This window comes from Simochromis diagramma, unplaced genomic scaffold, assembly GCF_900408965.1.
Source record: "Simochromis diagramma unplaced genomic scaffold, fSimDia1.1 OVJJ01000419.1, whole genome shotgun sequence".
Lineage (NCBI taxonomy): Eukaryota > Metazoa > Chordata > Actinopteri > Cichliformes > Cichlidae > Simochromis > Simochromis diagramma.
This window is the reverse complement of record NW_024387244.1, coordinates 2,343,780-2,355,814: the sequence shown is the minus strand read 5'-3', so window position 1 is coordinate 2,355,814 and position 12,035 is coordinate 2,343,780. Positions and strand designations below refer to the sequence as shown.

At 39.6% G+C, this 12,035-nt stretch overlaps 1 protein-coding gene across 1 annotated transcript; it reads left to right on the top strand.

The window, feature by feature from the left end:
- The first annotated feature begins 605 nt into the window (after window positions 1-605).
- LOC120747246 (cytochrome b-c1 complex subunit 6, mitochondrial) lies at window positions 606-2,833 on the top strand. Its single transcript, XM_040052966.1, has 4 exons — window positions 606-762; window positions 1,065-1,094; window positions 1,448-1,609; window positions 2,606-2,833. Exons 1-4 carry the CDS (start codon window positions 721-723, stop codon window positions 2,636-2,638), a joined length of 267 nt encoding a protein of 88 aa, XP_039908900.1. The 5' UTR covers window positions 606-720; the 3' UTR covers window positions 2,639-2,833.
- The last annotated feature ends 9,202 nt before the right edge of the window (window positions 2,834-12,035 follow it).

The following is a 12,035-nucleotide window of genomic DNA, read 5'->3' as shown; positions in this document are numbered from 1 at the left end:
ACTTTGCTTGGTTTGTATTTGCCATTAAGCTTTCATTTCAGAAGAGTTCTGGGAAAGCCAGTGGTGTTCTTCTCACCTTATTTAACAAACTAACTCTATTTCATGTTGTTGAAACAGGAAAGCAACTCAGATGACCCATTTGAAGCAAAAAACTCTAAAGGGAACAAAGGAAGAACAAAGTACTCAAAAAAGGGCTTTAAGAACGTGGCCAAATTCATCATGTAGTACCACTTCCTAACACACGATGGTAGTATAGAGTGTAACAATTTTTAAGTTGTCGTGCATTAAAAATTTGTCTCATGTTTCAAATGAATGAATTGCATTATCTGTTATATGGGTTTAAAAACAAATAAGTGGCTTTGTAATGTGCACCTTGCGTTCACATCTTAAAACTGATAAAACTCGGATATCCTACCCTCGGGGGAAGTAGATGATTGACTTCAAAATAAAACATATGTCATTTAAATAAATACTTGGAACTTTCAATGTAAAACGTATGTGAGTCGAGGCGAAACTTTGGCATGTTTGCGTATCGAGCAAATAAAAAGGATTACAAGTTCTGTTCCAAGTTCAGGCAATGATCGAAGAGCAGTTTCATTTTGAAAGTTAAGCAACCGGAAGTATTTGCCTTCGCTAGCTTATTAGCTCGTATGACCTGGTGTGTCCTCCAATATCTGAGATTTGACAGCTAGCTGATTCAAGGATAAGACCACCGATATCATGGTTTACGAGGAGAAAAGGATCACGAACGGAGAACCAGAGGTTCTTAGTATTTGTTACAGATACGATTTCGTAAGCTAGTGACGTTTGACGTTCAGCTTATAGGCTAATACACCGAGGCTAACTACGATGCATCCTTAGTTGACATTAGCATTAGCCAACCTCTCTAAACATCTCTGTTCAGAATAAGATTAAAGGTTAATTAACGCAGTAGAATCAAATCGCAGTCAGTGATAATAATGACGGACTAACTGGTGAAGATGAATCGATACAAAAGCAATTGATAACAATTTCTCGAGGGTGGTGGTTTATTGGTGTTATTAATTTGGTCTTGTGTATTTCAGGAGGAGGAAGAAGAAGAGGAAGAGATGGTGGTATGTTAATTAAATAACCTTAACAGAATCAAAGTATGTTAATATATCCCATTATGACTGATGGTTTTATTTTGGTCTTTACTGAACAAAACCAATTTAAAAAAACAAAGTGATAATTTACTTTGTCATTTGATATTTGAAAAAAAAAAAAGTGTGGCAGTTTTCCTGTATATAAAAAGAAAACAAAAACAAACCACCCACTTCATGGATTTTTTTTTTTTTTTTTTTTCTTTCCAAATGGACTTTCCTTTTTTCCTCAGCTATATGGCATTGCACTCATTTGGACACTGACACTGGCATATGTGTCTCTTATTGAAAGCCAGTTGCTTTGAGTGTTAAACTTTCTTCTTCAGGATCCTATTGAATCACTGCGGCAGAAGTGTGCGGAGGCAGAACACTGCATTCACACCTGGGAACGTCTGGAGCAATGTGAGACCAGAGTTGGCTCCCGGTCTTCAACGGAGGAGGACTGTACCGAGGAGCTGTTTGACTTCCTACATGCTCGAGACCACTGTGTAAGTGTGCCGTTAGCCAGGTGTACCAGGCAGAAAGACTAAAAAAAAACACTGACAAAAGAGCAGGTGTTCTCAGTCCCTCGTTTCTTTATGTTTCGTTTTCAAAGAGTCGATGTCAAGTGGCTTTATTGTCACGTCAACCATGTGCTGTGGTACAGTACACAGTGAAGTAAGACAGCATTCCTCCAAGACCATGGTGCTATGTATAACATATAACAGACAATCAACAGAGGACTACATAAAGTGCAAGTGTACAAAAATTGCAAATAAAAACAAATAAAAACAAAAACAGTGCAACAATGACAGTCCAGTCACTGAGTGTTCAGAAGTCTGAAAAATCAAAGTGAGGGTGTCAGAATCTTTAAAGTGGTTTTGAGCAGTAGTTCTCAAAGCCCTTTCAGTAAGTATTGGGAGTTATTAAAAATTACTTAAAGAAATTATAGAAAACTTTGCCTAACAGAGTTCAGGCTGTGTTGAATAATAAAGGTGGGAATACCTAAGTTTGACTTTGAAGTTGACTTTGAAGTTTGTTAGACTTGTAAAAATAATAATAAACTAAACTAATAAATAGACCTGGCCTTCGGTTTTATGACTGAGCTCCATGTTTTGCTCCGTATGAGTGCAAACCTGAAAGTGAGTAGTATTATGATGTGTAAAGTAGGACTGCTTTTACTCTCGAAGACATTTTTGATCTCCTGAAGGCTTAGATAAATGTGACTGAAGGGAGATTTTTATCAGAAATCATAGAGATAATCATCATTACATTTTTACTCAACATTTGCAAGCAAAGCTGCAGTCCCTCATACATGAAGTTAACTTTAGCTTACCATGGCAATATGACACACCTTTATCTGGCAGTTGCCAACATAAGAGCAACATATACAAGAAACTATCCATTTGTATGGCCTACATGTAAGAGCAGTAACTTAAGTGATATGAAATGTCTGTGTTGTTTGTTTGCACTGATGAATTATTTGTTGTATGTCCTCTCTACAGGTGGCACACAAATTGTTCCATTCTGTCAAATGAAGCTCTCAGTAACTGACCACTGGCTAATGGCTTTCTTCACATATTGTATCGTAAGAAGAACTTGGAGTAAAATACATCCATTTGTGGCTCTACTGTATGTTGTAACTTGAAGTGTATACATTATCTGCTCATGTAAAAAAGTATTTAACATGTCTGAGTCAACATTTCATTAAAGATGATGGCTTAAACATCTTACCATCTGCCCCATGGTGATTTTCTTTTTAAATATATTTTTTTTTACAATATGATAAAATCTCTGCTTTTCTACAGTCACTGGTAAATACTAGCGTCTGTGTTCTTTCAGCAAGCCAGCTCCGCCAACAAGTCAACTACTGATATCCCAACTATGATGGCCACATCAGTTCTGTTTTACACAAACAGTGGTGCCGCTGTTCTGACAAAACGTCCTACTTTGGCAAAACGTCCTGCCGTAAGTAGTTTATGCACATTTCTGCTGTCAGTAGGTATGACGGTTTGCCACTGAACTTTGCCCATCAGAGTATGCTTGTAGCTTATAATTATAAAGCCAGGACGGGTTGCCACTAAATTTTAGCCGTTAAAGTATGCTTGTAGGTCACATTCACAAAGGTATCATGGTTTGGCACGTAATTTTACCCGTCAGAGTATGTGTGTAGCTCTTATTAACAAAGGTAAGATGATTTGCCACTGAATTCTAGCTGTAAAATTATGCTTCTAGCTCATATTCACAAAGGTATGATGGTTTGCCACTTAATTTTAGCTGTTAAAGTATGCTTGTACGTCACATTTGAAAAGGTAGGACAGTTTGGCACTTAATTTTACGTTAGTAGCTTATATTTACATAGGTACGACGGTTCGTCACTGAATTTCGTGTTGTGCGCATGCGTAGAAACAACGGGTAGGATGGATTCCCAGAACACCGCCACAGCTCCATGCCATTCATACCACTTTTGAGAGCACAAGTACTTGCTGCTGTATTCTCCACCAGTTAGACAAAATCAAGGAGAAGTCAACCCCAGAAGCAAAGAAATCACTTTTTTTTTTTTTTTTTTTTTTTTTCAAACTATTGCAATAACTTTATCTGCATTGCCTTTGAATGTCTGAGCTTCTGTATTGTTATATCATCAAAATCCTGGTAAAAAAATGTAATGAATCTACAGTACAGTAAAGGTTAATGATTAAACCTTCACTTAAAAAGCATCTCTAGACCCAGCAGTCTTAGCTAATTATAGGCCAATCTCCAACCTTCCTTTCATATCAAAAATCCTTGAAAGAGTAGTTGTCAAACAGCTAACAGATCATCTGCAGAGGAATGGCTTATTGAAGAGTTTCAGTCAGGTTTCAGAGCTCATCACAGCACAGAAACAGCTTTAGTGAAGGTTACAAATGATCTTCTTATGGCCTCTGACAGTGGACTCATCTCTGTGCTTGTCCTGCTAGACCTCAGTGCAGCATTCGATACTGTTGACTATAATTGATTAGAGCGATTAGAACATGCTGTAGGTATTACAGGTACTGCACTGCAGTGGTTTGTATCATATCTATCTAATAGACTCCAGTTTGTGCATGTAAATGGAGAGTCCTCTTCACACACACAGGTTAATTATGGAGTTCCACAGGGTTCAGTGATAGGACCAATTCTGTTTACATTATACATGCTTCCCTTAGGCAGCATCATTAGAAGACATAGCATACATTTTCACTGCTATGCAGATGACACCCAGCTCTATCTGTCCATGAAGCCAGATAACACACACCAATGAGTTAAACTGCAGGAATTTCTTAAAGACATAAAGACCTGGATGGCCGCTAACTTTCTGCTTCTTAATTCAGATCAAACTGAGGTTATTGTACTTGGCCCTGAAAATCTTAGAAATATGGTATCTAACCAGATTCTTACTCTGGATGGCATTACCTTGGCCTCCAGTAATGCTGTGAGGAACCTTGGAGTCATTTTTGACCAGGATATGTCCTTCAACGCACATATTAAACAAATATGTAAGACTGCTTTCTTCCATTTGTGCAACATCTCTAAAATTAGAAATATCCTGTCTCAGAGTGACGCTGAAAAAACTAGTTCATGCATTTATTACTTCCAGGCTGGACGACTGTAATTCATTATTATCAGGATGTCCTAAAAACTCCCTGAAAAGCCTTCAGCTAATCCAAAATGCTGCAGCAAGAGTCCTGACAGGGACTAGAAAGAGAGAGCAGATTTCTCCTGTTTTGGCTTCCTGTTAATTCCAGAATTCAAAATCCTGCTCCTCACATACAAGGTCTTAAATAATCAGGCCCCATCTTATCTTAATGACCTTGTAGTACCATATCACCCTATTAGAGCACTTCGCTCTCGCTCTGCAGGCCTACTTGTTGTTCCTAGAGTATTTAAAAGTAGAATGGGAGGCAGAGCCTTCAGTTTTCAGGCCCCTCTTCTGTGGAACCAGCTTCCAGTTTGGATTCAGGAGACAGACACTATCTCTACTTTCAAGATTAGGCTTCAAACTTTCCTTTTTGCTAAAGCATATAGTTAGGGCTGGACCAGGTGACCCTGAATCCTCCCTTAGTTATGCTGCAATAGACGTAGGCTGCCGGGGGATTCCCATGATGCATTGAGTTTTTCCAGTCACTTTCTCACTCAGTATGTGTTAACAGACCTCTCTGCATTGAATCATATCTGTTATTAACCTCTGTCTCTCTTCCACAGCATGTCTTTATCCTGTTTTCCTTCTCTCTCCCCAACCGGTTGCAGCAGTTGGCCCCGCCCCTCCCTGAGCCTGGTTCTGCTGGAGGTTTCTTCCTGTTAAAAGGGAGTTTTTCCTTCCCACTGTCGCCAAGTGCTTGCTATATAAATAAAATTGAATTGAATTGAATAATGATTGTACACTCGTGTCTTCAGCTTCTATATTACCTTATAAAAATGTAGACGCGCATTGCTGCTTGAAATGGCAGCAAAACATATCTTGGACCAGCGGATGCCGAGCCACTTTTGGTATCCAGCAGATAAGAAACATGTACTCATGTGGACATCTGCATGAACCCCCATGCTGACCAGCTGATGACAAAATTTATGTCACTTTGATCCACTCACACCATAGCAATGTCATATCCACCAAGGCAGTTATGGTGGAAGACTAATGTATGACCTGAACCCAAAAGTATATTTTGAATAATTTGATTGGTTTGAAGAGAGGAAGCCTTAAATGTGCTGATTGGATTAGATTCTTTCTTGACTTTTTCCAGAAGGAAGGCAGCAACGGGTGTGACTGTTTAGAGTTCCCTAAGTAGGCAGAGACAGCAGGGGCTTGACAGGCAGGTGATTATGACTGGTAAATATTTAGTAATTCCTTTCCAAAGAACATGGACCATAAAAACCTGTCTTTGATGGTATGATGAGAATCAGGTGTGAAGGCTAAAGGGCAGGAACCCAAAAGACTACACCAGCAGGCGCAGATCAAGGCAAGGCACATGCTATCTTTGTTGTAAGTGATCGCCACGGTGATTCTACTTCAGAATTAAAGTATCCGTGTACTTTAATGTGGTTTCAGCCACTGCTGTAGCACATCTGTCCTAGGCTTTGTAGATCTCATGGCTGGATGTTTCCTATTACTCCTCTGTGCATATTGTTGAAGTCAGCCTTCTTATGTTTCCTCAAAAAGTGGAGTCATTTCTGAATTTTCTTAAGAAATGTGATAGTCATGTGATACCAGGGAACCTACAGTATAGCTGTTCGTCTGCTGCATTTCAGTTTCAATAATATAAAAAAATATAAAGAATGTCCAATAGCCAGTGACCCACCAATGGTGTCAGAGAAGTTTTCTTTCTCAGCCAGCTGCATGTTTACTTCATGTCATTCCCCACATTCCCTGTCACGTTCGACTGCTTGTATTTGATTTTCCCTTAAGAAATCACTAGGGGTGTATCAAAAATAATCTGAGTTAATGAGTATTATTGTTAAATATTTTTAATAAAATGCCATTTTCTCTGGAATGTTAATAACCATTCATTTACAAACACAACAAAAGTCGAACTTAACTTTAACAAAGTTTTTTGTTAGAAAAAAATCAAATTGTTACGTGCTTAAATCTACACAAAATGTCAGAAATCTGCACTGTCATGAACAAAAATTGAAATTTTGGCCTAATTTTTCATGATTTATTGGGTTAACCCTCTGAGGTCCAAAATATAATTGGCCATTTTTGACTACTTTTGATTTTACATTTGTATCTCACCTTCAAATTGTTTTATTTATTTGTACAACCATTTAAAAATACTACTATAACTAAAATGAGAGAAGAATCAAGTGTCGCAATAAGATGCCCCACAAGTAAAAAAAAAAAATTACTCGTCTGCCACGAACACCACAGGCATAAACCTGCAGGCCTGACAGCAGGAGGTGTAACACTCCTCTGATTTTCCACCTGGAGACAGTGTTTACCAATCTGCCTGTGTGACATTCATTAGTACCCTCACTGACACACAAAACAGAGCAAGGAATACACTACACACTAAGTTCAACACAACACACTAACTATACACTCCACGCTAAATGTCACAAATCTCTCACATCTCAAAACTCGCTATCGATCTCTCTCTCTCTCTCGTTGCTGAACCTTCCAGATCCCTCAGGTCATCTGGATCCGGTCTTTTATCAGTTCCCAGAGTCAGAACCAGACACGGAGAAGCTGCATTCAGCTTTTATGCTCCTTATATCTGGAACAAACTCCCAGAAAGCCTCAGATCAGCTGAAACACTCAGTTTATTTAAATCCAGGTTGAAGACTCACCTGTTCTCAGCTGCATTTGAATAAAGCACCAAATCCACACTTTTAAGCTTAAATTTCAAAACTTACACTAACTACTGATCTTATCTATTTCTGATTTTATCTGTTTTGATTTTATATACTGTTTTGTTTGTTTGTTTGTTTGTTAAGTGGGATTAGAGCTCTGGGTAGCTCCCCAGCTGGGTCTAGACTGGGTCTAGAGAGTATTTTAAATTCAGGGAATTTAAAATAGAAAGTAGCTCGTCCACAGAAGGACTGGTAGCTCCCCTTACGATAAGGGTTCAGATCGCGCGAACAGGTGTGAAATGTGTGTGTTTAGTTAGTTAGTTTGTTTGTTTGTTTTAATCAATTTTAAATCATGCTTTTTATTTGTTTTTGTTTCTAATGTCTCTGTAAAGCACTTTGAATCACCTTGTTGTTGAATTGTGCTATACAAATAAATTTGCCTTGCCTTGCCTTGCTGTCACTCCCAAAACTTCCCCTAAACAACCAAATCATGTGTTGCAATTTTTTTTATTGGTCGACATAGTACTTTTCCACCAATAGGAAAGAGGTGGCTTTTTACCTTTCTTTAATTTTTTTATTTTATTTTTTATTATAACTCTGGATTTTGTGGCCTGTCATTAAAATTTAGAAACTGATGTATACTTTGAAATCCGAACTTTCAACACAAGCTGAAATAGAGACTCAGCGTGACTGCAGCTTGTTGTTATGTCAGCTTAAATCAGTCATGTGATTTGGAGGTGCGGCGTGTCCTGTGACCCCAGACGATTAATGACACTCACCTTCATCCCATTTCCACGGTGTAACAACCAACCACCTGTGCCAAATCTGAAATAAGATAAGATAGAACTTTATTAATCCCTCGGGTGGGTTCCTCTGGGAAATTCGATTTCCAAAAAGCACAGCACCGACAGAAGTTACAGAGTTACAGAATATTATATATATATATATATACACACACACACACACACACACACACACACACACACACACACACACACACACACACACACACACACACATATATAAATACAGAGACAAATATAAATAAAATATACGAAGGGGATAAATAGAATAAATAGGAATAAAAATAAAAATACAAGTGAATTGCACATTTCAAGTATTGAGGTCTATTGCACCATTGACTATTTACAAAAAGTATTGCACAAAAGGTATTGCACAGTGAGGTGAAGAGGCACTACAGCTTAGTTGTTCCCCCCTCCTTTGTCCTCCTTTTCCCCTCCCTCTCCCCTCCAGAGAGGAGTTAAACAGTTTGATGGCGTGTGGGACAAAGGAGTTTTTAAGTCTGTTAGTTCTTGTCTTGGGGAGAAGCAACCTGTCACTGAACAGACTCTTCTGATTGTTTATGGCCGTGTGCAGAGGATGCCCAGCATTGTCCATAATGTCCATCAGTTTCTTTAATGTCCTTTTCTCTGCCACTGTCACCAGAGTGTCCAGCTTCATGCCGACCACAGAGCCAGCCTTCCTGATCAGTTTCTCCAGCCTGGATGAGTCCTTCTTTGCTGTGCTGCTCCCCCAGCACACCACAGCATAGAAAAGTACTCCAGCAACCACTGACTGGTAAAACATCCTCAGGAGCTTCCTGCAGATGTTAAAAGACCTCAGCCTCCTGAGGAAGTACAGTCGGCTTTGGGCTTTTTTATACAGGTGCTCTGTGTTGCATGACCAGTCCAGTTTATTGTCCACTCACAGCCCGAGGTACTTGTACTTGTTGACCACCTCCACCTCCTCCCCCTCTATCTGAACCGGCAGTGGACCTTCTCTGGACCTCCAGAAGTCCACAACCAGTTCCTTAGTCTTTGAGGTGTTGAGTTGCAGGTGGTTTGTGTGACTCCATGCAACAAAGTTCCTCACCAGACTTCTGTACTCCTCTTCCTGATCATCCCAGATACACCCCATGATGGCCGTGTCATGATGCCCATGGTGCTGATTCAAATGTGCTCTGGCACAGTCACAGGCATCAGTTGCTACCAAAAAGTTTTAGAATTTATATTCAGTGTTACAATTTATATTCAATTTTAATTGCTGCTTGGCTCAAAGTGTTAATGCCATCTTATTTTAATGAACAACACTGTCATATGCACAAAGAGGGTGGCACTAAGGAGGTAAGAGATCATTTTAGAGTGGCACATGCACCCCCATACCACCCCTCTAGATCCGCCAAAGACTCCAGGGTATGTACAGGCTGTACAAACCCTGGGCCTGTTCCTGTTTACCTTCCCTGGATTCCTGAGTTTGGCAGTGTGGTGTGGTGCCAGCGGAGCGAGAGTGTGTTTTGGCAGAAGAGGAGTGTGGCGTGTGATCGTGACTGTGTGTACGGACCTCCCCCCCTCCTTCCCGTTGATCCCTGGAAATCTCGACCCGGCACTTTGTTTATATTTCACCTGGTGATTGTAAATAAACTTTTCTGCAGACTTCAAAGGAAACATGTTAACTTGAGTATATCCTGTAATAATGAGCTAACCAGCTGATAAATGGTGGAGTACACTACAAGCACGACAAGCTCAATTTAAACACGTTGTTTTTTGTCTATTTGCTAAAGGTTAAATGAAAGTTAAGGGCTTCATAGGCAATATTTAAAAAACAAGGTCACTAACATATCAAAACAGACGTAAACTACGTGAGTGTTTGTGTGTATATTTTAGTTAATCAGTGGCAGTGAGCTGTCTGTGTTTCAATATCTCCGTTTGCAGACAGATATTAATCTTCTGAAAAAAGGTTTTGAGGAAGCTGGTGCCACCTATTTTAAATATCATTAACATCCATCCATTCGCTCCCGCTTTCAGGGTCGCGGGGGGCGCTGGAGCCTATCCCAGCTGTCATAGGGCGAGAGGCGGGGTACACCCTGGACAGGTCGCCAGTCTGTCGCAGGGCTAACACACAGGGACAGACAACCATTCGCACTCACATTCATTCGCACATTCACAATGTGGATTATCCAATTAACCTATCCCCACAAGCTGCACGTCTTTGGACGGCGGGAGGAAGCCAGAGTACCCGGAGAGAACCCACGCAAACACGGGGAGAACATGCAAACTCCACACAGAAAGACCCCGGCCTGATGGTGGAATTGAACTCAGGACCTTCTTGCTGTGTGGCAACAGCGCTAACCACCGTGCCACCGTGCTGCCCATTAACATACTGTGATATTTACCCGACAGTATATGTTTCAACAAAGAATTTTGGATGAAATTGTGTTAGAAAACAATAAATTTCTCTTTTTGGACTTTAAAGAACACTAATTGCCTGCTGACAGCTCCCTTCTGATAGGTAACATGTGTCCTAACAGCACTCACTGAATTACTTTGAAAATAAATACATTTTTTAATAATAATTAAAAAATGTATTTTCATTGATAATGATGTTCACTTTGTTCCTCGTGAGCAATTACTGCATGTGGTAGTTAGTCTCAGTGATTAACGTTGTATGCATATATGAATTAGTACATAGTACATTTGCTTTTGTCACCTTGCTGTTGAATTGTGCTATATTAATAAACTTGCCTTTGTTTAGTTTCCCATTCATCATATAAATTCTTTGAGAGAAATCTTTTTTTTAATTTAATCATAAATAAGTGATCAAATGATTGAGTTGATTTAGGACCGGCACTATCTTTCCTGCAAATCTCATTGTTTTAGAAAATTAGGAGCATAGGTGTAATCTGTGAGACCTCTGCTTCCTCTGCTCCATCCCCCCCTTTTTTGTCCTAACAAGTGAAATAGTGACATTAATGAATATGTGAGTTCACAATCAGTTAATCTGGTTAAAATTCAAACGCCACAAAAGTATATTTCATTAATGAAAGTCATTAAACCAAACTGAGTGGTCAAAGCTAAAACGGAGGTTATTTTGGAGTTTTCTGTTCCAAGTGCAACATTTGGGATTTTACTATGTGGCAAGAATTGGGTAGACCAAAGTACAATTTGTAAATTTTTAACTTTTTCCTTTAGCACACAAAAGCTAGTCACTGAAAATAAGTTATTTCATATTATTTTTTCTTTAACTGGGTTTCTCAGTTGGTTTATAACATAGAATGTATATGTTCATAACAGAGTTTTGGGCTGTTAATCACATAGCAGTGATTTTTGTTAGTGGTACTCACTCTGTATTGTATTCATTTTCTGATGTTGGTGGCTGCTGGTTAATGAGTAAATTTAAAAAAAGGCATTTTAGAGCAGCTCAAACTGTGAACATTAATAAGAAATAAGGAACCAACTAACACTGTGTTCTTTTTACGCCTTTGTTCACATAGAACATTCTCTTGCCATGGGTCCAGTAAGTAGATATGTCACTTACCTGACTTTTACCCTCTATAAATTGGATGAACTACTCATGAACTAATCATTCATGAGTAGTTCGTGGGGCGACCGTGGCTCAGGGGGTTGGGAATCGCATCTGTAACCGGAAGGTCGCCGGTTCGATCCCTGGGCTCTCTGTCCTGGTCGTTGTGTCCTTGGGCAAGACACTTTACCCTACTTTCCTACTGGGGTTGGCCAGAGGGGCCGATGGCGCGATATGGCAGCCTCTCTTCTGTCAGTCTGCCCCAGGGCAGCTGTGGCTACAACTGTAGCTACCTCCACCAGTGTATGAATGTGAGAGTGAATGAATAGTGGC